The sequence below is a fragment of the Mauremys mutica genome, chromosome 8, assembly GCF_020497125.1.
Source record: "Mauremys mutica isolate MM-2020 ecotype Southern chromosome 8, ASM2049712v1, whole genome shotgun sequence".
Classification (NCBI taxonomy): domain Eukaryota; kingdom Metazoa; phylum Chordata; order Testudines; family Geoemydidae; genus Mauremys; species Mauremys mutica.
The window spans coordinates 37,894,580-37,922,481 of NC_059079.1; the positions used below are offsets into that span (position 1 = coordinate 37,894,580).

Below are 27,902 nucleotides of genomic sequence, written 5' to 3' on the forward strand. Positions count from 1 at the left end.
TCCCTACCTGCATCTGAGATGATGCTCTTTGTATTATTCTTAGTCAAGTACTGTCTGCTTTTAGGATTCCTCTTTTAAATATTGTCATCCACCCCATATTGTGTAGTATATCACACTCTCACTGATCAATTTAGTCCTTCTTTTCTTGGTGGAGTTCCCTTTGCATGGCTGAAAAACATAATCAACATAATATCAGTTGATTCTTTTAGCAACACTTTTTTTTTTATTTTTTGTATTAATCTAGAGAATTTATGTACTATCAACTTCCCTTTTTTCTTATAATTATATTGAAATGACATTTTCTATTTCTATTTTGAATGCCATAGAAACAAGCAAAATATTTTCACCAGAAAGGTGGCACTTTCTCTGATGTCTACTGAGAACTAAGGCCCTGATCTAGCAAAGCACTGTTTACAATGGGACTACTGCCATGCTGTGCTTAAAGTTAGGCTTGTATTTACATGCTGTGCTGAATCATGACCTAAACATATGAGTGTCAACTTTAATTTCAAAAGAACACCATCCATTAAACTTACATATGATGTAATGCAGTTGAATGTTGGAAGAGTCTGATCTCTGGATTTACACCAAAGTTACTGAGTAGTTTAAATGAAGTCAGAGGAGTTACTCTGAATTTATTCAGATGTATCTGAAATCAGAATTTAGCTTAATATTTGTACCTTCCCCTAGTCCTCCACACCACCAAACAAAGAATTCCATATAAGTTTTATTTCCAAAAATGGTATTTTATTGAAACACACCATTTTACAAAGAAATAACTAGTCTGTGATTTGTTTACAGAGTGCTGTCTCAATTAACACCGGCATGTCCTATGGCCAGGTAGGAACACATTTTCTCTGTTTAGAGTTTAAACTTTCTATGCAACTCAGTAATTAAACAGGTAGGCTCAAATGTTGCCCTACTGTGGAGAAATCCATGGGAGGACCTCAGAGAGGGATGTCCTGAAATTATTAGGTATTATTACTAGCCCAAATGATTTCAGCAGATTAATGCTGCATTTATGGGGCATTACATAGCTCCACCTTGTTAGTTTCCTTCTTCCTGGTTAAACTGACCCTGAGTTAGTCTTTTTTTTTTTCTGCATGTGGACAGCAGATATTTTCTATCTTGATTACTATTGGAAACAAACAAAATATTTTCACCAGAAAGGTTTTATCTGGTGGATACTCAGAACAAAAAGTAAAGCTTACACATAGGAGTTTCCTCTGCTTCTGTCATATGGGAAGTGTATGTGTGGGTCAGTGTTGTGGGAGGTTCCTGGAAATTGTTTTAAACTTCATAAAAACATTTCTGTTCATATGGAGAATTCCATTACTTCCAGCTGGCTCTGTTCCTACAGTCTTCTATGTTCTCCTGATGTTTCTACCTCTGATTAAGGGAATCAAGGTCTAATTTTCTACTGTCAATGTATGACTTATCTTCCATTTCAAATAATCATTTAACTCTACCTAACATTCCACCTAGATTTGTTACTTCTACTATTTGAAACTTTCTTTTCAACATAAATTTGTTGAAATAAATTTGGCAGAAATAACTGGGTATTGTGCTAGAAACAATGGCGACAACTGGGTTACTCTTTTCCCTCTTGTGCTCCCATTAATCTGTTGCCTATGTTATTCATTAATTGCCTCACATAAGAATACTTTTCTTTCGAATGTTTCATGGTTTGGCAATCCAAGCAGATCTTAGAGCTATCACTGTCTCCTGTCTGATAGGTAGTGAATTAAATTTGGCAAACTCTTTTCTGAGTAAATAATTTGTTTCTGTATTCTTCACAGTCTGTCTCCTCAGGCAGTGGTGTTCAAAAGGTAAGCACTCATTCTCTGTTGAATTTAAAGGGCCATGTTCTCTGCAGGTGTAAATCGGTATAGCACCTTTAATTTTAATGAAACTTTACTAGTTTACACCAGCTGAGATGCTGGCTCAAAGCTGTTTCCCATATTATCTCTCAGTAACTGAATATTTGGTTTACTAAATGTCAAATGCATTAGGCTCATTAGTTATATTATGGCGACTGTACTGTGGATAAAATAGTATAGTAAAAAAAATGCATAGACAGCTTTATAAGACATCCTAGGATGGAAGGCACTATAGTTATTGTTACAAAGGGAACTTTAGGATGAGATGGATCTAAATTCATCCCTGGTGTAAAGCCAGTGGAATTGGCACCAGGGATTAATTTGGCCCATAATATTGAAACTGAATAGTCTCAGACAAACAATTGGAGTACAAGGATGTTGTACAGGGACTGACTCACTATTGTATGGAAATGATCGATAAACCCATAGTAGGCAAATCCCTACACACAGATTTGTGACTGGTCAGACCTCTCCATCCAAATCACCATAACCTTGGTCACTTCAATTTTCTATTTATTCCAGCATTAAAATAATCGTCAGGTTTTTTTAAATTACCTATTTTTAAAATCAAACTACTCAGTCCTCCCTCTCATCAGAATTCCCTTGTATATGTGATTAAAATCACTTCCTGTCACAGTAATTATTCCACTCATGGATACGGGCTATTTTCCTTTTTTAATTCAGTCAAAACAAACTTTTCACCAGAAAAATAACATTAAGATCAAAACAACATATTACTATTGAGTTTACTTTAATTTTCAAAGGATGTCCATATTAAACCTTCCCACAGAATAGGAGTCAATGAAAGGACACAAAACAGAGTGTGTCCTCTTTTGGCCTTCCATCCAAAGGACCAGTGGATATGTGAGGATATGTCTACACTGCAGAGCAGCAGCAGGCTGCTTCAGCAAGTCTCCAAGTCCGGGTCTATAGATTCAAGTTTGTGGGGCTCATGCTAAGAACAGCTATGTAGACCTTGCAACTAGGGCTGGAGTTCAGGATCTGAAGCCCACCCTCCACCCTAGGCTTCAGATTCCAAGCTCCAGCCCAAGCCTGAACATCTACACAACTATTTTTAGCACTGTAGCACAAGCTCCTCCAGCCTGAGTCTGTAGGCCCAGGTTATGAGACTCACTGCTGGGGGCTGCCACTTGCTTCCCAGTGACTCACTGTTGGCCTTGGGCAAGTCACTTAGCTCTTGGTGCTTCAGTTCACCCATCTGTAAAATGGGGATAATAATACTTTTTGTAACATGGTTTCAGATATATAAAAACGCTATATTGTGCAGGTGCTAATCATTATCATTCCATCAGACTTTTAAGTGCAGAGAGATTTCTTTTCATGAAACAATACTGCATTTTAAATAAACCCCCATTATGAGAAAATAACTTGTTTCTGGTTTCATTACAGCCAGTGTCCTATCCCGACAGCAAACCCTACCCACCTGTGGTAAGCATCCTTTCTCCACAACTCTTAGAGTTATGAATCTAAGTGCTTCTGAATAGCCACATGCTTAGCACTCAGGTAGATACAGCAGTCTGGTTGTTGGACGGAAGCTTTTGTTGAGCGGGATTATATTACTGATGCAATTGTGCATAGAGAAAGAGGCTGGCTAAATAATTAAAAGTTACATCCAGATCTAAGAGATCACTGCAATGATTTGATGTTATACAGAAATGAAATTTTCTCAGTCAGGCTACAGGAATGTTGTTATTGACTCACAAGTATATGATTACGTTCTGTAATTGTATAGTGGTCTGATTCACTGCTGATCCCAGAACTCACTATCCATTATATCTATCTCAAACAAGGCCACTGTTTCTATTGCAACTTTCTTTTGTAAACTTACTTCAGTCTTTAGTTTCCAGCTGTTGTAATTCTACTGTACCTATTCACTTTGAAATCTTTCTTTCAGACTAAAATAATTTCTGCCTAAAAGTGGATGAAATATTTAGGGCTTGTTTCAGAACGAAATGTGACAAAAAACCCTTTTTTCCATTTGCCTCCAGTAACCTTCCTTAGTACTAAATCCTTCAGATTCCTTTGTTCTTGGTGTAGTCAGCTGACTGAAAAGCTGCACATATCTCACAAATGATGGGTCTAAATGTATGGGGCTATGGACACCTCACTGTGCATCAGAATTCTCCCCCCACACCTCCGCACCCACAATATTCTAAGGTACAAAGAGACTCCAACAGACTCCCGGGCTTTGGCTCAGACTCTGTGTACTCTATAGGAAGACATAGACTACTATCATTTTAGTTGCCATTCAAATGAACACTAGGGGACAAAAAGTGTCATAATATCTACTGTGTACTCAAAACCGAATGGAGAAGTATACACACTACTTTAATTTTCAGAGAACCATCAGACATGGTAAACCTTTCCATAGTGTAGATGGTGCAATGAAGAGAAACAAAATAGGCTGTGCACTTGCCTTTGGTCTTTCACTTCACCCAGGCAATAGAGTTCTTTTTCTGAAGCAGTATTCTATCTTAAACCTTACACAAAATAATCATGTTTCTGGTTTCTTTTACAGCGTGAAACTTTCCCATCGGTAAGCACATTTTTGTTTGTTTGTTTGTTTTTCTTCTGTATTTATAATGTCATGCTATTATGAGCGCAAATCCTGTGCCTGGTTTCTCCCATATGGAAGGATGTCCATGATTCCTGCAGAACCAGTGGGACCGAGCTGTATGGGAGTGGCATAGGGTTCTGGGTGAATTGCTGTTAGGAGGTGGAATGGAGCTTCACCTGAACATTTTCATTACCCTAGATAAAATGATCAAAGGACAGATACTATGCATCCATATAAGGCCCAGGCAGAGAGGGTGAGGGAGATAAAGGCTCGTCCCCAACCTATCCTGGCCCACATAAAGGTGAGGCAGAGTTCCAGTTTGTTCAAGGGCAGCTCTATCCCTATTCACATTGCAAAAAGGCTCCAACCGCCACCTCCCCCCCAAGCACCAACAAGCTGAGCACTGTGGCACTGTCGGTCACAAAGGGCTGTAGTAGCAGGCACTCTAAGGCTATGTCTACACTGTGAGCTAGGGTGTGAGTCCCAGCTCACGTAGACATACTTGTGCTAGCTCTCATCATGTGGCAACACAGGCTAGCTGTGCCAAGTACAACCCCACCTGAAGCCGGTGAGGTACATACTCAGTATCACTAGCCTGTGCCACTGCCTGTGCTACCATGGCTATGCTTCTATTTTTAGCACACTAGCTCAATGAGAGCTAGTGTGAGAGTGTCTGCATGAGCTGGGAATCACGCCCTCAGCTCTGAGTGTAGACATACCCTAAGTTATGCTAGGGACCTGCCAGCTTGCTTCCTGAGCATATATGCAGAGCATATATCAGCCACATCGGAAGATCTAGCCCAGAACTGTATCCATTTTATTTTTAATTTCAAAGAATCTCTATAGTAAACCTTTCCATAAGTATTGTGTGGTGGAAATGGGGAGACACAATCAAGTTTCACTTGCTGCTTTACTTCCTTGAGCAGGGAAGTACAAATCATTCTTTTCCTGAAAGTATATTTCATTTAAACAATTTCAATTCAATAGCCCCTGGTTTCTTTACAGATCTTGGCCAACTCTGGATATGGCAGCCGCATTATCCATTCACAAGTAAGCACGCTTTCCTGATTGTGTTTAGAGTTTCATCCCAACATATCTCTAAGTGAACTGAATGCTTATTCAGCTCCAGTGGATTAGTTGAATGGGAGCCTTCATTGAAAATGGACAAACTATGGACAGAGAGCTAGGGGATGTCTAAGATTATCTGACAGTGGTCTCAGCAAGTCAAAGATGCTATAAATTAGTGACTCAAGACTATGCCATTATTTTTAGTAACAATACAATATGGAAACCTTTGATTCTTTAGTGCTCTCAATATCTACGTGACCTTAAGCATATAAGCCTGCACGTCTTCCAAGGCCAGACCACAAGGTGGTGTAACCTGGCAAAGCTCCACTGGAGTCCATGAAGATAGATTGATTTGTACCAGCTGAGGATTCTGGCCCTCCGTTTTATTCAGTATTAAAAAGATTTTGCAGGTTACAAGTCAAAATTGTAACCTGAAAGTTTACAGGCTCTTTTACATGGTAATAACTAGTTTGATTTCTCTACAGAGTTCTTCCTCTTATGAAATGAAAGTCCATACTCAAATGAGCATTTTCCCTTCTGTACTTATAGTTTTTGTGTCAGCATGTCTCTTTGTAACTGAACAATTAATTAATTAGCAATTAGATTATGCCCATTACTTTTATTAAAGGGTTACATCATACTTTTATATCCTATGAGGAGATAAATGGCTTCTGGATTATATGTAATCTTACCCACAAGGCAAACAGTCACCTGCCCTCTACTCTTCTTCCCTATTATAATCAGTAAGGGCATGGGCCAGATTGTCAGTTTCACTGAAGTAGCTACACCAGTTTACACAAGCTGGCCCAGTGTGTTTATGACTTTTATGGCAAAAAGCAGTTACTTTAAGGATATTTTAATACATTTGCCAGCCCAGTATGGAGAGAGATCCCTCCATGGTTTTTTTTGTTTGTTTTTTGTTGTTTGGGGGTTTTTTTTGTCTAATTTGGCTCTATAAATGGTCACTAGAGGATTATTTGTTTTTTTAAATGGTTTTAAACAACATTATGTTGTAAAGTGAAGATTTGTCTCATAATTGCACATGATTTTTATTTTAAGGTTGTATACCATGGCTTTTTTTCCTTTTTTTTTTTTTAAAAAAAAATCTATAATTAAATGTTTTCATTTTGCATTTGGCCCTGGCAAATCTGTATTAAGACAAATCTGTGTTTGGTAAACAGGATTATTTGGACTCCTTGGAAATACTATAAAGTCAAACAGAACTTATTCTATAAAATGACATATTTTCAGAGAAAATATAACAACTGGCACTAGATGGAGTGGTGGAATAACAGGAGGGAAAACTGAACCTCGTCTAGTTTTTCATACCATAAGTATAGTATGGTTTCTTTTCTTGAAACAATATACTATCTGAACAGTTCCTCATCCAAAAGAAATTGGCTTCTGGGCTCTTTATAGAGTGGACACTGTTTCTCGGGCAGCAGCAGTATTTATGTAAGCAACACATGAAGAACTTTGCCATTGACTTGAGCAGGAACAGTAGAATTTTGAAACTGCTTCCCCAATATTTTATCCATTGTTTAATTCTATTTTAGGTTTCCCAGAACCTTTTTTAAATGTATTTATGTGTATGGTTTATTTTTTTCTGAAAAATCATCTTTATGTTCCCTAATAGATGCGTGTAAAATGTCAGGGCCCCAAAACATCCTTTATCCATATTTTTGTGTGTGATAAGTAACAGCAAATCAGTATATTCCACTCAGAAGAGGACATAGTCCACTTTCTCTTTGGAAAAATTACATAAATAACCAGAATTATCTTGCTGAAAGATGACGTTTTCTCTTACTTGGAAAGAACCCCAACATGAAAACTTCCCATAGATGTTCTTCTTACAAACAGTACACTCTTGTAACAAACCCCGTTTCCAGGTGATAGCTGGTTTCTGATTTCTTTTAAGGAGCTCACAAAAAAGCCAGTCCTATGGCTGAGTAAGCCTCTCCCACCGCAGTTTTACTTCAATGTGCTGCTTTCTAACTAAACATGTGCTTACCATTTGATTCTGGCTAACTGTTATGGTTGTTGGAGCCTTGCTTAAAGAATTAAATAAATGTGATTTAAAAATTGAGAGAGATGAGTGAGACTCTGGGAAAGCTCATCTCGTTAGCCAGTTTGGGATTCCCATGTCATGTAGAGCCAATATGGCCAGCGCATCACCTTCTAGTGTATGTAGAATGATGTAGTACATTACTTAGCCCCCCACCCCTAAGCCCAACGTAGTAGGTGTTGCAGGAAGAGGGAACATGGCCAAAACATTGCTGTGCTCTATCAGTTGCCAGCTATGGAACAGTCCCTTGCGGAGATTCAGGTGTTGTCTACACTAGATCTGACACTACCACCAGTGTGTTAGAATAGACAGGACTTGCCCATTTTTACCACAGTTTACTGATGTGGTGATAAAACTACTTGTGCCTGTTCTACAGTAGTGCATCATCTGGTACTTGCAGGAGGGTAGCACATCCCACTGGGAGTAATGCATGAAAATGTCTAGTGTAGACATGGCTACAGTGGAGTCTTCTCTCTCCTCTAGTCTTTCCCTCCCACATATAGGCAAATAAAAATAGGTGTCTTTTGAGCAAGCAGTAAAACATTCAACATACAGACCCATTTACAAAGAAATAAATGGTTTCTTCACAAGGTTGTCTTCATCACAGAGCGGCAGTATCTTTGGCCAGGTAACCACCTTACAAACAAACAGATCCTATTTGACTAAAAATATTACGTTTCTCAAAATTAAAATTGTCTTTATATTCAGTTTATTTAATATTTGGAGGAATCCCACCCATACTAAACCAATCCATAGTGCAGGGTGGATGAACAAAGGGAGGCAAACCTGGAACCTCCTGTGGTCCTTCACTCCACCAAACCATTTATACATTTCTTTAATTACAACACTGTTTCAAGAAAACAATCTATTTTACAAGGAAATGACTAGGTTTCTGGTTTCTTTACAGGGTGGACAGAGAGTCAATCCTTGTGATCGAGTGAGTATTCTTCCCTTCCCTACTTCCTCCCACTGTACTTGTGTTTTTACCTAACTTGCCTCTTAGTCCAACTCGCAACAAAACGTTTATTTACTACTTCCATTAATTGTTGTGTGGCAGCTTTTGTTGAAAGGTAGCATTACTATGGATAAAGTAATAGAGAAATCTAGAGGATGATGGTGGCTACTTAAATGATAAGTACAGGATTCTTCCTTTTTTTATGAGGTAATAACAATATCCTGGGTTGAGTAAACTCTGAGGCTGAAAATCAAGGTGTATAGAAGGAAAACAACTCCTTGGCCAGAGGTGGAGTTTACTAGCCATTATATGATTTATTACCAAGTTGAAAGGTTGTTCAATTATTATTATTTATTACACTGACATTTTTAATTTGTTTTTTAAAGTTTCAATTAAATAGAAGAAAAATACAAATAAACCGGGCTGTAAAACTGCTGAGACACAAATTGTTTAAAAATGAATTTCCTACTCCATGTCGTTATTTATTTATATTTTCCTTACCCAGGTCAGTAAGGCATTTCTCCACCGTATAACTCTAATATGTGTGTTTACATTGCATTGCAAGACTGAATTGGGGTGCTCGAAAGACCAGAATTTTCTCACTGTTTAAAAAAAAAAAATGAAGATGGGGGTAGTTGGCCCATTAGGGAGAAGACTGTTATCCAAACATTGGATACATCCCCTGAGGAGTGACTTCAGGGCAGGAAACTTTCTATGTGGAAACCATATATACCAAGGGGGAAATTTTCAAAGGAACATGGACTAGTTGGACTCCAGTGGTCACCTTACTCTTATTTTTGCCTTTAAAAAATCTGCCCCGAAGTCCTCTAGGCACACAGGTTTCAAATTTTTATCCGAAGTAAGGCACCTACAGAAAAGTGGCCTGATTTTTCCAGAGGTGCTGAGTACTCACCTCTCCTATAGACATGAGTGGTAGCTAAAGATGCTCATCACCTCTGAAAGTCATCAGTTTTATTTAGATGCCTATAATATGGATTTGGAGGCCTATCATTAGAGACAGATTTGAAAATATTGGCCTTAGTACTTAGGTGCCACACTGCAATTTATACAGGACATTTTGCAGAGCTAGACCAGCATAGGGAGATTTTGGGAATTGTGCTGAAATTGTGCCTCCTAGAGCCCCCAGGGCTACAAACTACCCAAAGTGGGCCTGGAGAGAGGAGTACAAGTTGGGACCATACCTTCTTTCCCCTCTCTAAACACCAGGCAGTGTCAAAGCGCTCTGGTTGTGACGCATTCCCCCTGGCAACTTCTTCTAGATTGGTATGGCTTGGCAGTGTCCTTCATATAGACCAATGTATAATTCACTAATTTGACCCATAATTATCCAGGGTATTTTTGGTTTTGGTGTCCGGTGGTGATCAGTAGGAGCAAAATAAGGACTAGGCAACTCTCTGCAGGCTCTCTCCTAACTGTGTAGATAAATGCAAATCATTTTCTTTTCCTAAAATGTGGTTGTATTCAAACAACCCTGCATCCACGGAAGTAACTGTTGGGTTTCTTTACAGAGTTCATCCTCCTACAACGTCATTATCTGTAAACTGGTAAGCACAATCTTACCACTGTGTTTAAAGATTTGTCCTGATGTGCCTCTCACGGTAACCAGAGATGTAGGGCTAGATTCTGGATGGTCGTTACACAGTCATGCAGTGGGGGGAGGGGGAGAGAGCTTTTTGAAGGATTACCGCAAAGAGAGTGACCAGAATTGCTGCCCCTTCACAAAGGGGAGCACTGTACCCTGAAAGGGCAGATAGGAAGGAGCATAAGTTAACCATGACTCTACCCTCCCCATGGTGGGACATGTGTATGATGTACCCCTTTATAGGGGTGTAGCAGTTTGCACCTCACACACTGCACTGGAGAAGTGTGGGAAGCTTTGAGACAGAATGTGTCGTCACAGCTCCCTATCAATGGTGAAAAGTAAAATAGGGGCTTATCCAACACCTGTTAACTCAAGCAAAACTCTCATCAGGTTAATATTCTGGCAAAACACTTCAGATTCCTCTGAAGTTAAATAACCTGTGTATATACATTTGTCTGACTTTCCTAGGAGATGTTGTTAGCTCAGATTGACACCTAAAGAATGATCATTGAATGTACACACACCTGGACACATCAATGTTCATTAGAATTTGCCTCTTCTATGCCTCTGTATAGATTCAAGGCCACTCAGTATATTTTCTCTGGAGGAGATTTGATTACCATTCAGTAAAAGCAGCAAAGAGTCTTGTGGCACCTTATAGACCAACAGACGTTTTGGAGAATGAGCTTTCGTGGGTGAATACCCACTTCGTCGGATGACATGCATCCGATGAAGTGGGTATTCACCCACAAAAGCTCATGCTCCAAAACGTCTGTTGGTCTATAAGGTGCCACAAGACTCTTTGCTGCTTTTACAGATCCAGACTAACATGGCTACCCCTCTGATACCATTCAGTAAATGGTATTCTTTCACCAGATATGACCCTTTCGTAGAAGTATACTCTCAACTTTCCATACTGTAGCCTAATGGAACAGAGACAAAGCTTGTACCAGTCTCTGTATATTCCTTCCGCCATCCAGATAAGTACAGATGGGTTTCTTTTCCTGAGACAGTATGGCATTTAATCAAGCCTTTTCACAACAAAATTACTGATTTATGGTTTCTTTACAGAGTCAATCTTCTACCTCACAGAACAGCAATACCAAAGGCCAAGTATGTACTTTTATATCCATTCTATGGGGGTTTTTTGTGTGTTTTTTGTTTTGTTTTGCTTTTAAGCACGGCAAGCTTCTAAGCAGCCAAAATCTTAAAAGACAGATTTGGCATATTGGTACCATTGGTGGTGTCAGAGCTGTAAAGAAGGGGGAAAAATGTATATAACTACAGCAATCAAATTTACTTCTATGAATAGTCTAGCAAACCATGTGCCTTTGTGGTGAGCCAACACAAATGGTCCAAAGTCAAATAAAGATCCATTGGGTTGACTGCAATTATTTGTGTTGCTCTTAAACAAGAGCAGAAGGATGCTGTGTAATTACTGACAGTTAACAGATGTATCCATGCAGTGGATAAATCCCTTTATGGTTATTTGTTCCTCTCAGAACTCAATATATACAGATCAATAACAGCTAGAACCTCCGCGGTTTCTTGTTTCTGTCTAACATTAATGTTAATTTAATCTTAACTTAGATATGTTTTCAAGTTGCTGAGGTTCATACAATTAATTTAAAAACCAAGGAACCATTTTTCACTTCTCTGCTTATTCAGACAGTCCTCTTTTTACTCCTGTCCTAACTTTGTTTATTATTGAATAATTCTGAAACAGTTTCCACTTCCTCTGTTTCTTTTTCTTTCATCTTTTTGGCCTCTCCCAGTTTTTCCCAAATTAATTTCAGCAAGCACATTTTAAAAAGGAAACACACTTATTTGCATTAGGGTCACTATTGCTTAGGGAAGCTGTCATATAGTTTCCAATCCTTTTGCAATTCTAGTCATGTCCTCTGTGTTATTCAAATGCCAAGAATCATTTCATAGTTAGATTCTTTCTTAAATGTTGTACGGATGCGATCATGTGGTTTATCCTTTCACAAAAAAATAACTGGCTTCTTTAGAGAAATCAGTCCTCCTCACAAAGCCAGGTAAACCATATTTATTTTTCTCTCATTTTTTCCCCTGAATGTTGCTTGCAGTAGCTGAGCACTCATAAGAAAACTTACTAGCTCAGACCAAAATCTAAAGGATGGTCATTCCATTGATGGGATCATGGATCTCTCATACCTCATTAAAGGCTCAGGTGCACTAACTACACAGACTCCATATATTCACATGAATACAATGTAAATGAACAGCACTTTTCCATCTGAAAATCAAAACGGTCTCTGTGTGCTCAAAACACAACATAACATCACTTTAACTTCTGCAGGTCCCATATTAAATTAGTGGAGTGGAGTCAAAGGTCACTAATACAGTGTTTTCCACCTGTTCCTTTCCTTTCACAAGTAGGAAAATACCAACAGGCATCCCTTGCACAAATAGTATAGTATTCAAATATGCTGCTTCTTTTTTTTTTTTTTACAAATGAAATAAATGGCTTCTGCTTCCTTCACAGGATCCGTCCACTTTCTCACAGGGCAGCCAAGTAATCTCACAGGGCAGCCAAGTAAGCAATCTTTTTTTCTCCCTGCTCTTAGTTATCTTCTGAATAATCAATCGCTTCCCTACTGTCTGGATTATGTCCTTTTAGTTTTGGTATAATTTGTTGTTGCAGGGTTAAATTACTCTAGGTTAATATAGACAGAGGGCTGATGGTAGGGGATACAGAAATGCTGTTTGCAACTGGTCCAAACTAGAACCGTCACAACATAGGCAAATCACTGCACTCTTCTTCACTAGTGCCCTGAAATTATGTCAAAATCTATGGGCCAAATTCTCTACTGGGGTAAATTGGCACCACTCTATTGAAATCAATAATGCTATGACAATTTATATCACCAAAGAATTTGGCGTTATTTGTCTCTGTCAAACATGACTTCCTTGGCTTCTTGTTTCTTCCTGTTGAACGGCATTCAAAGATCTAGTAATGCATTTTCACCAGAAGAGCAGTGATAGCTGAGCTTTGGAGCAAGTGGTGCAGAGCAGGGGGGGGGGGGGGAAGTCTGGTCCTGTGAATAACCTACCTGGCCCCTGGAGTCTGCACCAGGGCATGTGAAGCTGGTCCCTGAAGTGTATATGTGGACTGGAGGGGAGTTAACTGTAGAGTGCTCTAAAACTGTTGCAAGCTAACTTCTCCACGTTGGCCCTGCTGGCGCACTCTAGATCAGTGGATCTCAACCTATTTACCATTGTGGGCCACTTTGCAGCTCTCTGTGTGTTGTGGGCTGCATCCACATACCATATATGTATATAGATAGCGTGTGTATATATATTATCTTCCTGAGGATGTCACATGGGCTGCAGCTGCGTGCTGATTGGGCCACAAACAGCCCAAGGACCATCGGTTGAGAACCACTGCTCTAAAGGGTACCTAGAGCACGTTAACATAGTCCTGATTGAAAGGAGACTACATCCATGAGAACTAGGTACGTTTTAGGCCCTCAGCAGGGTTTAACGTGGGTCAGTAAGATATGAACACTTTAGTGACACACTATAGTCACTGCAGCTTGTGGCTTGGGAATTGAATCCAGTACCTTAAACCCCACTGAAAATCAGTGTTGGCTTCACCTTTGGTTAGACCTTAACTACACATGTGCCTGAGGAGTGGTGGTGGAGGAGAACATCTTGCTACTAAATACGAATTACAAACACTGCAAATCTGTAGCAGGCTTTCTGTGTTGCGATTCATATTTAGTCGCATGCGGGTGCTCTCTCTCGTTCTCTCTCTCTCTCTCACATACATTCTATATGTGTGGACTTGCATACTTTGTTGGGGCAGTGTCCCCAGTGCCCTCTATACTCTTCTGCAATGGCAGCTTTTGTAACGTCTGTTTTCAGTGTATTCACAACCAAGGGCCAGGGGTAGAATTTTCAGTCATCTGAGTGACTTAGGACCCTGACTCACATTTTCAAGAATTTATTTAGACACTTAAGAGCCTAAATCCCATTTGACTTTCAATGAGACTTAAGCTCCTAAAGTAACCTGAGTCTCTTTGGAAAATAGGAGTTAGTTTCCTAAGTCACTCAAGTGCTTCTGAAAATTTTATCCCAGGTCCAAACCCCATTGCAGTCAATGAGACTTTCCATGGATTTCAGTGGACATTGGATCGGGCCCTAAATGTATAAGTACCTTCTTCACTTTCATTTTGAAAGGTAAATCTTTCCATAGTGTAGAATGGCAAGATAAAGGGAGGTAAGTTGAAGAACTTACTAGCCTCTGGTGCTTCTCTCCTTCAAACAGAACCCTGTATATTTATCTGCTTGAAGCATCATTTCTACAATGAAAATAAATTGTTGGGATTTTTTTTTTTTCAGCAGGGTGGATTGTCTTCCTCGGGAGTCAGTACAGGTTGTGGAGAGGTAAGTCCCTTTCCTCCTCTATATGTGGAGATTTGTCTCAATTTATTACTAGTATTAAAACATTTTGTTATAAATTGGATTGTGCCCATTAACTGAAGTAGGAGCTTTTTGTTTCCATTGTTGTGCCTGAAATTATACAGTGCAGAGAACCAGAGAGATGGAACCTTGGCTATTGTACTGAACAGGAATGGCCTCAGTTAGACACTAGTATATAAATAATAGGTACAGTTAATGACCCATCCATTTTGAGACTAATCATTAACCATATAGTTCATAAGTACCTGAATTCGGATTCTCTACTCCTCTAAAATCACAAACAAGTACAGACATGTGTGAGTATTTCTCAACTAAATGTTGCTTTATTTAATACAACTACAATCAGAGATACTTTCTCAGGCTGACTCCTCAAGAATGAGAGTTGAATTAGTAGTTTCCTGGTCAAAGACAACCCTTCGTTAGAATTTCATTTCCCCATGTGCACACTTGAAATGAGCTCAGGTTCAGTAACACTGTATTGAATAGTGAGAACCTGGCTATGTGAGGAGAAAAAGGGAGTCAAATATAAGGTCAAAGTAGTGATAGTGAAACTAGGTAAAAATATAGTGGAGTTAATAGTGAAAAAGACAGATTGAGAGTAGAAGCTTCAGCAGGAAAGATGAGTTGTTTGCAAGGAAATGAATGATTTGAGTGTCTTTTTACACAGGGTACTTCATACGACAGCAATCCCTGCCACCAGGTGAGTAAGCTTTCTCCATTGTTTTTAAGGTTAGCCTTAAACCGGTTTTAGTAATGGAATGTGTCATAAATTTAATTTCTTGTTCTCAAACGGTGGAACAATGCTGCAAACAATTTCTCTGAAAAGTATGTACAAACCTCATTGGATTTAGTTTTTTAAAAAAGCACACACTTTAGAAACTACATAACTTTAGAAAATTTGACTTGTCACTAAAGTGCCTAAATGATTTAGGGCAAAATTTGAAGAACACCTAACTTACTTGGCAGTTTCTTTTTAACTTAATTAAATTGTAGATCCAGATCAGGGCCGGCTCCAGGCACCAGCAGAGGAAGCATGTGTCTAGGGTGGAACATGCTAAGGAGCGGCATTCCATCCATTTTTGGGGCAGCACAGTCCGAGCATGTGTGTGGCGGTTTTTTTTGTTTTTGGTTTGTTTGTTTGTTTGTTTGTTTGTTTTTGCTTGGGGCAGCAAAAATGGTAGAGCTGGCTCTGATCCAGATCATCCCCCTGTCCTACCTGTAGGAGGAGGTGTGGGGAAGGAAGTAGGTGGGGGTCCTTTCACAGTGATCCCCCTCCCCAACACCAATGTCGCCCCTTTGAGGCAGTGAGTTTGGCCCCCTCTACTGGACCCAAGCTTAGCTATGTCTCTGGCCCCTGGCTCCCTGTCATCATGACAACACTAAAGCCATACCCAACAGTATTTTTATATTTTGAAACTCATGTTAAGCACAAGAAGAGAGGGACCCTCACTGTGCTGGGTGCTGGTGAAGAAGCAGCTCCTCAGCACCAGAGAACTGAAAGACAAGTGACCAAAGAATAGAACATTAGCAAAGACAGAATTCCACGGCCTTGTATTGGGAGTGGGTTGTGCCCCTAGCGGAGCAAGAACTAGTCCACAGTTCCCCTTGTGTCTCATGTCTGTGGTCAGCATTAGGGGAACCCAGGCTCTCTCACTCCTCCAGGTTCCGACCTGGGGCCCTGGGACTGTCAGTTCAGGCATGCAGCCTGGGCAAGAGTATCACCATCCCTGTTCCCTGGATCACTTCCTACCACATTCAGTCTCTTTGGAGGCCCAATGTGGGCCCAGCTGTCAATTCACAACATGCCCTCAACTGAGAGGGGTCCAGGAGCTCAACTCCTTCTCCCATGGGCAGGCGTTCTGCTTTCTCTCTGGAGCTGGCCTGCAGCTCCCTATTGAGGTTTGTTCCAGGCAGGGACTTCTGTCCCCCAGCAGGAACTACCTGTGCAGGTCTACTTCCTTGCACTCACCACCCTGAGGGTATGGCTACACTTGCAGGTGTGCAGCGCTGGGAGTTACAGCTGTGTTTGTACAGCTGTGTAGGGAAAGCGCTGGTGTGTGGCCACACTCACAGCTACCAGCGCTGCAGTGTGGCCACATTTGCAGCATTTACAGCGCTGTTGGGAGTGATGCATTATGGGCAGCTATCCTAGCGTTCAAGTGGCAGCAACGTGCTTTTCAAAAGAGGGGGGTGGGGTGGAGTGTGACAGGGAGCGGGGGAGAGAGAGAGAGTGGATTTTTGGAGCCGGCACTGTGTACCAGCTCCCTGCCTTGCAAAATCTGAAAATTTCCCCGACTCCTTACTCTTAACTGCAAACAGCCTGCAGACCAGATAAGCAGCTGCTCCAATGGACTCCCTTATTCCCCCCTCCCACCCCCGCTGTTTCTCTCCTCAAGCAAACACTCATCCCCCTGCCTGCCTCATTCACAGCAAGGTAGTGGGTTATCTCAATTGATTGTTCACAGTCAGTTACAGACTGATCACAGCAAACAGGAGCTGTGTTTGTTTTTTAGATAAGCAGCTCCCGGAGCCCTGAATTCACAACAAAACAAAGAGAGGCATCGTAACAAAACAAAGAGAGTAATTTAGTTAAAAGCATTCTGGGATATCTCCTAATACCCTGGAGGCCAATAACAGCGCTGGTGTGTGGCCACACTTTACGAGCAGCACTGCAGCACCAGCGCTGCAATCATTATACCCCAGGCAGACCCAGGTGTACAGCCAGCACTGCAGCCAGGGAGTTGCAGCGCTGGATGTGCCCTGCAGGTGTGGACAGTTACTAATTGCAGCGCTGGAAAGCCTCCACCAGCGCTGCAGCTCTCAAGTGTAGCCATACCCTGAGTGACCTGTGCTGCACCCTTTTAAGCTCCACTTACCACATGGAAATTTATTCCAGCATGCCTCTTGGTACTGGAATACATCACTGTAATTTGCATTGTATCCGTTAGCTCTTGGGTGGGAATTTTTGTTGAAGGATGACGTTATATAGAAAATTAGAGGTTGAATTATATTATTTGCTACTAGAGAGACAAGGTGTCTGATGTAATAAGTTTTACTGGACAAATTTCTGTTGGTGGAAGAAACTTGAGCTTCACAGAGCTCTTCTTTAGAGAAGGTAAACAGTGTCACAGCTAAATACAAGGTGGAACAGACTGTTAAGCATAAGATGAAGTGGGCAGTTAACACCTCTGCAGTCCTAGAACAAAGGAGAGTTAGGTTACAAATTGTTGTAGTGAGCTATAAAGTCAAGTATCAGAGGGGTAGCTATGTTAGTCTGGATCTGTAAAAGCAGCAAAGAATCCTGTAGCACCTTATAGACTAACAGACGTTTTGCAGCATGAGCTTTCGTGGGTGAATACCCACTTCGTCGGATGCAAGCCGACGAAGTGGGTATTCACCCACAAAAGTTCATGCTGCAAAACGTCTGTTAGCCTATAAGGTGCCACAGGATTCTTTGCTGCTATAAAATCCGTGTCTCTGCCAGTAACCAAACTATAACGTAAGAACATAAAATCCTGGGCTCAATGAAGTCAATGGCAAAACTTCCATTGACCTCAGTGGGGCCAGGATTTCACCCAGTCTTTGTCATACATTTTGTATTTCCCTATAGTTAGAAAAGTCATCTTGCTGTCTGACCCAAGTATGAGCCATTCTCTCCTTGAAATGCCAAAACTGACATTACTATTGTAGATCAGAGTTCCTCCTCATAGATGAATGTTGAACATCTTGGAACCTTCACTTCAGACATTCATTAAAATTAACCTCCTTGAAGCTGCCAAGTTCCCAAGTGACAAACTCATGGCCATTCACTATATTAATGCAATAGAAGGGCATGGAGTGCTCCATTTTTTAATACCATTCACTTAAACAGAATTTTTACTGAAAAATGATACTTTCTGTGGAGACTGTTCAAAATTTGGCATCTGAGTGCAGTGTGGGGATGTTTATTGCTCCCCAGTATTTACCTTTTTTACTATTTTCAGTTTACATTTAAGTCACATAATCATCAAGTCTGCAGTATTCACCATTCCCTAATCCATCCTTCCCCTAAATAAATATCAATAGGGTTCTTTTCCTTAATAAAATCATAGTGAACCCATCCACTTTACTAAGAAATAATTTATTTTTGGTTTACTTTAAAGACTGGATCATTTTCCTCACAGAGCTATGGCAGTAGCCAGGTAAATGGCTCTTCATTTTGCTTCTTAAGGTCTTATTTTACTCCTTATCACAAACCTTAGACTGTAGGGACTCTTTACACTACCAAAGCTTTCTATTTGTGTGACCTTAATTTCCAAGCTACAGGCCCCAAGATCTAGTCCATTGTATTTAAGCAATCCATTTTATGAGGAAATAACTGATTTCAGGTGTCTTTACAGGGTTCACCAAGTAATTCAGGCAGCAGTAACCGTGATTGTGATCAGGTGAGTACTTTTTTTCTACAGTGTCTAAGTTTTTGCCCAACTTGCCTCTTAGTACATGAGCACTAATTTACTCATCATTCTATATACACTCTCCTAATTTTCACCTTTCATTCAGCTGTGAAAACTGCTAGCCAGAGTCACTTCTGTCTCTAGACACAACCACTTTTTTCCTCAGGCACTAGCACAGTGCTGCAGTGCTTTCATTGAAAACAACAAAGGGAATGTTTCTAAATCCCAAATAAAAACTCATGAAAATATTTGAATTAATATTGGAATTTCTAAACTATTATATATGTGACAACACTTGTATTATGTGATCTTTAACATTTATTTAACCATGGTCAAATGAAACCCTCATTAAAAAGCTTTTAGTGAAGCTACACCAATTTATGCCAGTAAAGAATTTTGGCTCAAAATGTACCAGTGTCCATTTTACTGTCATTTTCAATGATACCTCCCTGCAACTCTAGGAAGCCTTTCATTAGCCTGAGATGAGTGAATAACAGGAGACAAAATTGTGCCTGGTCCTCCGTTTTGCACATTGTTCAAAGAATGTACAATGGTAACAGATCAGAATGTTAGGATTCCAGATTAATTTGGAATCTATTTTACAGCAATATAAACGACTAGCCAAGATACAAGGCAGTAAAGAACCAGGCCCACGGTACACAATCTCCTATCTTTTCGTTGCACAAGAGGAGGCAAATTTCTGTAACTTTATTCTATTTAAATAAGTTCTTTAACACATAAATAATTGGTGTCTTTCCAGGATGACTCCTTGTCATAAGGTGCTGGCGCCTTCATGGGAAGCCTGGCCCCAGAATCCTCTCAAAGAGCTAATTTCAATGGGAAGGAGCCTACCTAGGCATATAATTGAATAATAAGAAGCTGAGTTGGATAAAAGGCTATCAGGGTCAAGCTGTAGAGAGATGCTCACAGAGAGACACTACCCTATGGGACAGGAACTCTCCGAGACTGTAGGCTCTAAGCAGTAGGGCTTTGTAGCCCTACAGCCAAGGAGTGAGACTTTATTTCAAGTTTATTTTTATGTAGTAAAATAAAATCCCAGCAAGGGAATTTTGCATTACACTCTTTTGAACTTGTGGAGTTCTTAACATGTCCTGGGGAAAGGGAAGCTGAGGCACGGATTGCCTGCAGCACCATACTAGGTCAGGAGTGGGTGCTATGGGGCAGGCCACCCGGTGTCACTTCTCTATATATGAAGTTAGTGGTCAGGTAAGCTCTTTCTTTCTCCACAGTATTGAAGTTCTTGTGCTGAGGTGCTTCCTACTAACTGAATGCTTCAACATCAAAAATCTGGGCCAATAGTGTGGTGTATGGGATTTTTACCATTCATTTGATCATTTATATGAAGATTGAAGCTATTTGAAATTATATTGATCTGTATTGAACCCCTTCAACCAGCTTTTAATGCTGCTGCATAGTTGTTCAAAATATAGACTTCAATTTTTAGTACTCATATAGTACTCAAACCCAGGTACTCTGACTGAATACTTCCCTGAGAACTCACCCTCCAAATGCACACAGCACATGGGCACCTTGAGCTCTTGTGTCACCCAGAGTTAGCATTCATTTAAATCTACATATATGCCATTTTAAAAAAAAATAGTTCTCCTCTGGCTGCATTTACCCCACCATGGCTCTGCTTCTGGGCTTTCACCTAGTGGAAGCCAGGGTAAATCTAGGCAGAATCTGTCCCAGGGAATTTTATCATTGTGTAGGTGAATGGACCATCTTGTTACTTCTACAAGACAATAACTGTCTTCTGTTTTTTTTCCACAGAGTTCATCCAAATGTGCAGGCAACAAGGTTATTGTTGCCCGGGTAAGCACACTTTCTTCATCATATTTAGGGTATTTGCTCTAGTATGCCTCTAAGAAAATGAACACTGGATTTATTTATTTGAAGAGTAATTTTACCGTAAAGAGAGTTAGGTTTAGGAGAAGGCCTGATCTTGTAAGGTCTTGCTGTAGGCTTCAGGACACCCTTGGTTTCCATTCATCTTGCAGAATTGGGACATACTGAAATTAGTGGACATTTAAACTGCAGTAGAATTGTTTCATCCAAGCAGTTGTCAGGAATGCTGTATAGTTGTTGCGCTCAACATACATGGGAGGTGTGGACCTGGGAATTATGTACAAATAAGCCTTTATATTATAATTATGTATTGTACCATTTAATTTATAGGCCAAAAGGTCTCTGGATATCAGAACAAATAAAAATATAGCCCAAAATGAGGCATTGTGCCTGAGTGTACATGTCAACATTTTCTTGGGTTACTAGCTCATTTCATTGTCTTTCCACAGGATACATCTCGTGCTCTAAGCAGAAGCAGTTACAATGGACAGGTAAAGCAACACCTGTCTCCCCCTCCCCCCGAATTTTGTCTGAGTAAAGCTGTTGTAATGCTAGCAGTTTTAAGGGTAGACATATGCTAAGGCTGTGTCTACACTACCACATATGCTGGCAAAACTTATGTTGTTCAGAGTTGTGAATATTCCACCCCCTAGCTGTCACCTAAATTAGTGGCTAGAGACAGGAATACAAGGTCACTGGACCATATTCACCAGTTTCCATAAGATGTCTCCTGGCAAGTAGTAGTTTTTCAGGATAAAAGACCCAAGGTGATATATGGCAAGAGAGTAGTATTCAGAATCTCTTTTATGTGATGAACCCTCAGAACAGAATAAATATTGTTAATGACTGAAGAGCTCAGAGTCAGAACCATCCAGTGGAGACAGAGCACTTCCTGCTACAAGTGCATTCTAGAGAGAATGTTGTGTGCATATGTGTGGAGAACCCAATATGCACTATTGGCAAACAAGAGTGCAAAACTGGCCTCTAGCCCATATAGTATGACATTTTTGGGGAAATCTTCCAGTAAAATTATGGTAGTATAATTGTTCTCACAGGGAAATTACTCATTTTTGTTTTCTTTACAGAATGAATCCTCTAGCACAAACAGCACTAGTGCCAATGTCCAGGTAATAACACATTCTCTACTGAATTTAAAATCTCCTTCCAAAGAGCTTCCTAGTGAATGAACATTCAAGTTTCAGAAATTACCTCCAACTTCTGGTGTACAGTGAACATGGTAACATAGGGATTCAAGTTATTTGATGAACTGATTTGGAATGTCACCTTCTGATCAGATCTAAACTCCTACATGAGTTATCTCATCTTCCTTAGAATCTCCATCCTTCATACTTCCACAGCTAATAAAAGCCTCTCTAATCATTATACTTACTCCATCGCAGGACATGAGCTGTCTTTCCTTTTGGCTACTTTCAACAGAAAAACAATCAATCATTTCTCCTCCTGTTGTGATGTAAACGGATTAACAGCCACTGAATTTAAATTTTCAAAGAACCTTCATGTAAAGACTGCATAGTGTAAATTGCTGGAGTGAAGTAATGCGAAAGAGACTGTGCATTTTCTGCTTACCCTACACTTCACTAAGCAGTTAAGCACAGACAGGGATCTTCTCTCTCTCTCTCTCCTTTTTTTTTTTTAAATACCCTGAATGAAGTATGGCACTTAATCAAGTGTCTTCACAAGAAATTGACTCAATTCTGGTTTCTTTAAAGGGTGGAGCATTTATCTCATTCAACAACACTTCCAATGGCCAGGTAAGACTACTTTAGGTTTCTCACTCTACGTTAGTGTGTTGTTCTAAGGCAAGGGAAACACAATACTTTCACTCTCCTGTTTTTTGCTTTCATTCCATTAAGCAGGAAAGTACAAATATCTGTTCCTCAAACTGAACTATATTTAAAGACACTCCTTTACACTAAAATACTGGTTTGTACCTTTTTACAGGGATTACCTTCAGGAGGAAAGCAGTCTGGTGGAGATGTAAGTCCTGTTTTCCCCATAGTATTTACCACTTTCTTCCAGTAAAGTGAAAACATAGACCTAATCCAAAAGGATATCTATCAGTTCTGATGTGAGAAATATGTTCAAGGATTACTTTACTCTGGATAAAAAATACATTGGATGTTCCTACTCTGCAATGGAGTAGTAGCACAAATGCTGCACATCACAGTGGGGACCCATTACAGTTTTAATCTATTCTGCCACTCAATAAATCAACACATGTGTAGCGTAATGTAGTTCTGTCTCAAACTAGTCATGCATAATCCCCAGAGGGTCTCGTTTATGATGCAGGCACACTCCAGGTCTGCATGCTCAGTCTGTAGGCACCATCTTTTCATGTAACTAATAGAGTTGTGGTTAGAACTTTATATTCCTGGTATCAGTCTAAGTGCCTTAAGTACAGAGGCTGCAGCAAACTCATGAGACGATACTCTGAGGCATGGTTGTTGTTTGAATGGCACCTATAGTTGTGACATGGGATATTTCAATGAAGACTTCCTTCAGTTTCAAACCATAATGACACTATAGTAATCCCATATAAGGAATCACATCTGACAGAAAATTTAGAGTCATTCAACAACAACTTCCATTTTCATTAACCAGAATGAAATAGTTTGGTCTCCTTGCAGAAAAAAAATAGTGGCTGCTATTTTGAAAATACTTGGATTTTTAATCTTACTGTAGCAGACTTTTGTGCTGTATTAAGACTACATAGCTCACAGTAGTCAGCTCATGTAATGGTGGAATTCACACCAGTGCAGAGGGCCAGCACAAATTTAGGTTGCTTTTCCTCACAGACCTGTAATCACAGAAGTTGTTTTTTTTAAATACGTTATACTTTTTTTTATACTTTTGTCTGCTAGACTGAAGATCCCTCAGTTATGAAATTTCTGTTCTTCGTGTAGATACTTGGATTGTGATCAAGTCATTCCTAACCTTATCTTCTTTTGATAAACTAAACAGATATTGAGCTCCTCGAGTCTTTCACTATAAGGCATGTTTTCTAATCTTTTAACCAGTCTCATGCCTCTTCTCTGAATCCTCTCAAAGTTTTTCAACATCTTTCTTGAATTATGGACACCAGGCCTGTGTGTAATGTAAGGCAGCTGAATGAAAGGAAACAAAATAAATGTTCTTTCATTCCATTTAGCAAGGATTTTTAGATAAAGTAGGTGAGCCTGATTCACTGCTCCATTTTGTCCCGTTTTATGTCCATGCAACTTTGTCTTTGAGATTACAGCAGTTTCAATCCACTTTCTCAGAATAGAGAGTCAAACCCTCATACCATAAATTAAAAACCATTTTACATGTGGGGGGAAATAACTGTTTCCCTTTTTTTTTTTTTTTAAAACAGGGCTCACATTCCTCAGAAGACGGCTCCATAGTAAGCACTCTTCCCTTATAACTTTTACTGTTTTCTTCCAATAGGCAGCTTACATTAAAAATATGGATATAATTTTGATTAGGTCTGTTTGTGATATGAGAGATCTATCAGAGTTCCTTTAGTCCATACAAATATCTGAGAATATTGGACATTATAGTGAAGTATAATAGTCTCATCAAATTCAAGTAGAAGTATACAAAATACTGAATTTCCACTGTATTGCTTCAATTCAGCCTACCACTTAGAAACTGAATGCGTGGTTATTATTTAGATTAGGTCTAATAATTGGAATATTTCATTATTCAGAATCCTCTGCCTTTCAAGGACCACCAGTATTTCCTTTTCAGTACCAGGTAACTGAACACAGCAACCCATTGAAACCCTGCACAACTCTACAGAAATCTCTGGCATGCACCTCCTTAAACCAAGTCTGAATTTGGTGCACAGATTCTGAGTTCTGCAGACAAGCCAAAAGGGCTAACTGTCACACATACTCCTCCCATACAGTATTTTTTGTTTACCCCACCACATAAATAACTTTATGTAACATATAGGCTAGCCAGTACTTCTACCCAAACCACACAGTCAACATTTATTAATGAACACAGATAAGTAGTACAGTTCTCTGGAATTTACCATGCTTTGAGAATCACAATGAATAAAATTGTTCTTTGCTTCAGATTTATCAAATTGTTCCTCATTGCCTGGCTGTTTCTGAGAATGAATAACTTGTCTTTCTTTTTCTTTGTAGAGCTCTGCTGGGAAACAGTCCAGCCCTAGCCTTTTGCTGCTATTCAGTGTTTTGAGTGCCTTTGCCACCTCTTCAGTTGTGCCCAAGTGGTTTATATGAACATCTGAATACGTGACTGGAGACCACGAAGAGTATTCTGTAATAACAGATTAATTTTCTGTATAAAATTCTAATCAAAGTTGAATATATAATTTGTCGGTTTGTTGTAATGTCATTATGTATGGTTAATATGCCACGCTTTTGATTAGTTCTACTTTTTTTAGTTTACAGTATATGCTGGTTTATTTTTCAGTATTTTAGGCATCATTTGAAAAGGAGATATTGTGCCCTAACTATATGAATTTTTATTTCTAACTGACGTGATAAATACCTGATTTGAATCTGATCTAGTTGTGAATCCAACCACTCTGAAGATACCTGGGACCACATGGCTATTAACCCAGGGAAAAAAATAATAGCGGATTGTCATGTGTGCAAGATGAAGGCTCTCACTCATCATTACATAAAATAAAGTCAATCCTGTAATTTTTTATAAAAAAGCCTCAATGGAACAGAAAAGCAGTGTTGGAATATTACTCTTAATCTACTATAGTAATTAAACTAGAGCGAAGTGTAAATCTTGCAATGCAGAAATTTCTTATTGCAGTGAAACTTTTGGATATTCCACCTCTTTCATAAAAAGCCACTGAAGGCAGACATTCTGATACTTAGAATAGAACACCATGTGTCTAGACCAGTGATTTTCAACCTTTTTTCATTTGCAGACCTCTTAAAAAATTTCAAATTGGCGGTGTAGACTCTGTAAATCTTAGACATAGTCTGTGGACCACAGGTTGAAAACCACAGGTCTAGGCACACTCCACCTAGACCTTTAGTAGGGAGTGTAGCCCAGAAAAGGCTTTGGAAGGCTAATAACCTTGGAACTGATGAAAAACACCCACTCTGGGAATGTTTGAGAATTACTCTGGCTACTGAAACGGCTAGTATCTCTGTATCAGCTCTCTTTCAGCAAGTATTTTGCCTAAACTACGAGACCTGATTTATTGTCAAATTTAATTTCAAGAATGATATTGAGATCCATAAAATAATATCGCTGTGCAGCAGATATAGTCCCAGAGAAACATCATCTTTGACTAGCAAGGATTTCAAGGAAACAAATGTGCTATTTCACATATAGCATCTTTTAGCAGTGTTTTCCCTTGGAGATCTATTCAGAAGTGTTGCCTTTTGAAAGGCTGAATATGTAATCTGGGAAGATGCAGATTACTCCCAGAAAATGCAAATGCTAGTAGTTTTAAAATGTAACCTGTTCATACTCACTTTCAAGCAATAAATTCCTAGCAGCAGGTAAATGGTGTTTAATAAATTACATCTTTATTGTACAGTATTGTCTCTAACAGATGTGTACAACTGTCATTGTTCTAATAGCACGGTATGTTTTAAGATAGGTCAAATGTTAACCAAGTGCACCTAAAACACTTTTTAAAAAAATCAATCCAAGACCTATAGAAGTTGTGTGTAGTCTTAAAGCACTTAAAACTACATTCACACTGTAAACCTCCTGGGGTAGGTACATGGATGAAATCCTGTCCCCATTGAAATTGATGGGAATTTTGCCATTGACTTCAATACGGCCAGGATTTCATACATTGCTGTGTTTCCCCCTATGTTCTGTACAGAGCACACTGTGAGCACTCCATAAATTCTTAATATTCTCAAACCAAATCCTGAAGTCATTACTCATTCAAAAGGAGTTTTGCTTGAATAAAAACTCCCAGATTTGACCCATAGTGCATATCTTTAAAACAGATTAATATATACAATAAAATAGTTATCTAAAATACAATATGCTGTGTAGTGTTTATTTGCATAACTTTATTGAAGCAGTGCAATATCTATCATTGGGTCCATACACTGTCTTGCCATTTATCACTTTTCTGAGGTATAAAAAAATGTTTTAAAATGGTTTTTGGTATAATACGTGTGTGCAGTTTTATGTGAGTTTCATAACACACCATAACTAAGTGTGGGCAAGTGAAAATGCAAGGATTGTAGGTGTAAATAATGTGGACCTGAGAATTATGAGTTTGGGTGAAGTGATGTTTGAGAGAAAAATACCACCATTTTTGGTTATTGGGGGGGGGGGAGAACTTGTAAAGTATTCACTGTATGTCTTTGTCTCTAAATCGATAGCAGGAACAAAGGTAACATGGGATAGTTGGCATGAATCTTTACAGTGAATTAATAAGAGAAAAAGAGAGGCTTTATATGTAATATTGTTTTCCTTATTCTAATAAAACTTGTTCAGCTGTTAGAAATTTTCTGTAATTATTTTCCATTGGCACAAGACACCCACCAAGAGATATGATCTAAACCGTTTCTATAGTTAGGTGGGAGTTTGGGGCTGCCACTTCTAGATGGGAAAGAAATTGAGTCAAAACTATTCTTTGGGTAAGATGAGCATCCAGGATGCAACTCTAACAACCAGAGTACACATGTCATGAAGAAAGCTGTGGAAATCAGTGGGACTTCAACTTTGCTCCAAGCACTTGCCAGGATTATTGTTTCTGATAGTGCTTTACAAAAGTATAGACAAACCACATATACATGATCATATCATTAAATCCTCTTGTGAATCGAGTAGCCATAACCCCATTCAGCAAAATTGCACAACACTTTTAGATTGGGAAGTGAAGACTATTGGATTCAATTTAAGTGAGGGGAAGTAGGTGGGCAAAAAGTAATTACCCAAACTGGAACTTGGGCCTTGGCTACACTTAAGAGTTGCAGCGCTGGTGGTTGCTTTATAGTGCTGTAACTCGCACCCCGTCCACACTGGCAAGGCACA

General features: G+C 39.5%; 1 protein-coding gene across 2 annotated transcripts; it reads left to right on the forward strand.

The window, feature by feature from the left end:
• The first annotated feature begins 808 nt into the window (after positions 1–808).
• LOC123375462 (hornerin-like) lies at positions 809–27,357 on the forward strand. Of its 2 annotated transcripts, none has more exons than XM_045026346.1 (19): positions 809–840; positions 1,800–1,829; positions 3,291–3,329; positions 4,420–4,437; positions 5,464–5,508; positions 8,499–8,528; positions 10,076–10,111; positions 11,221–11,262; positions 12,659–12,709; positions 14,518–14,562; positions 15,266–15,298; positions 18,978–19,022; positions 20,826–20,867; positions 21,350–21,391; positions 21,986–22,027; positions 22,631–22,672; positions 22,863–22,898; positions 24,274–24,303; positions 25,055–27,357. In XM_045026346.1, the coding sequence occupies exons 1-19, from the start codon at positions 826–828 to the stop codon at positions 25,151–25,153; spliced, it is 762 nt and encodes a 253-aa protein (XP_044882281.1). In that variant the 5' UTR covers positions 809–825; the 3' UTR covers positions 25,154–27,357. The 2 variants fall into 2 exon arrangements, with proteins under 2 accessions (XP_044882281.1, XP_044882282.1); XM_045026347.1 differs by having other exon boundaries at positions 12,659–12,688.
• Positions 27,358–27,902: the final 545 nt, after the last annotated feature.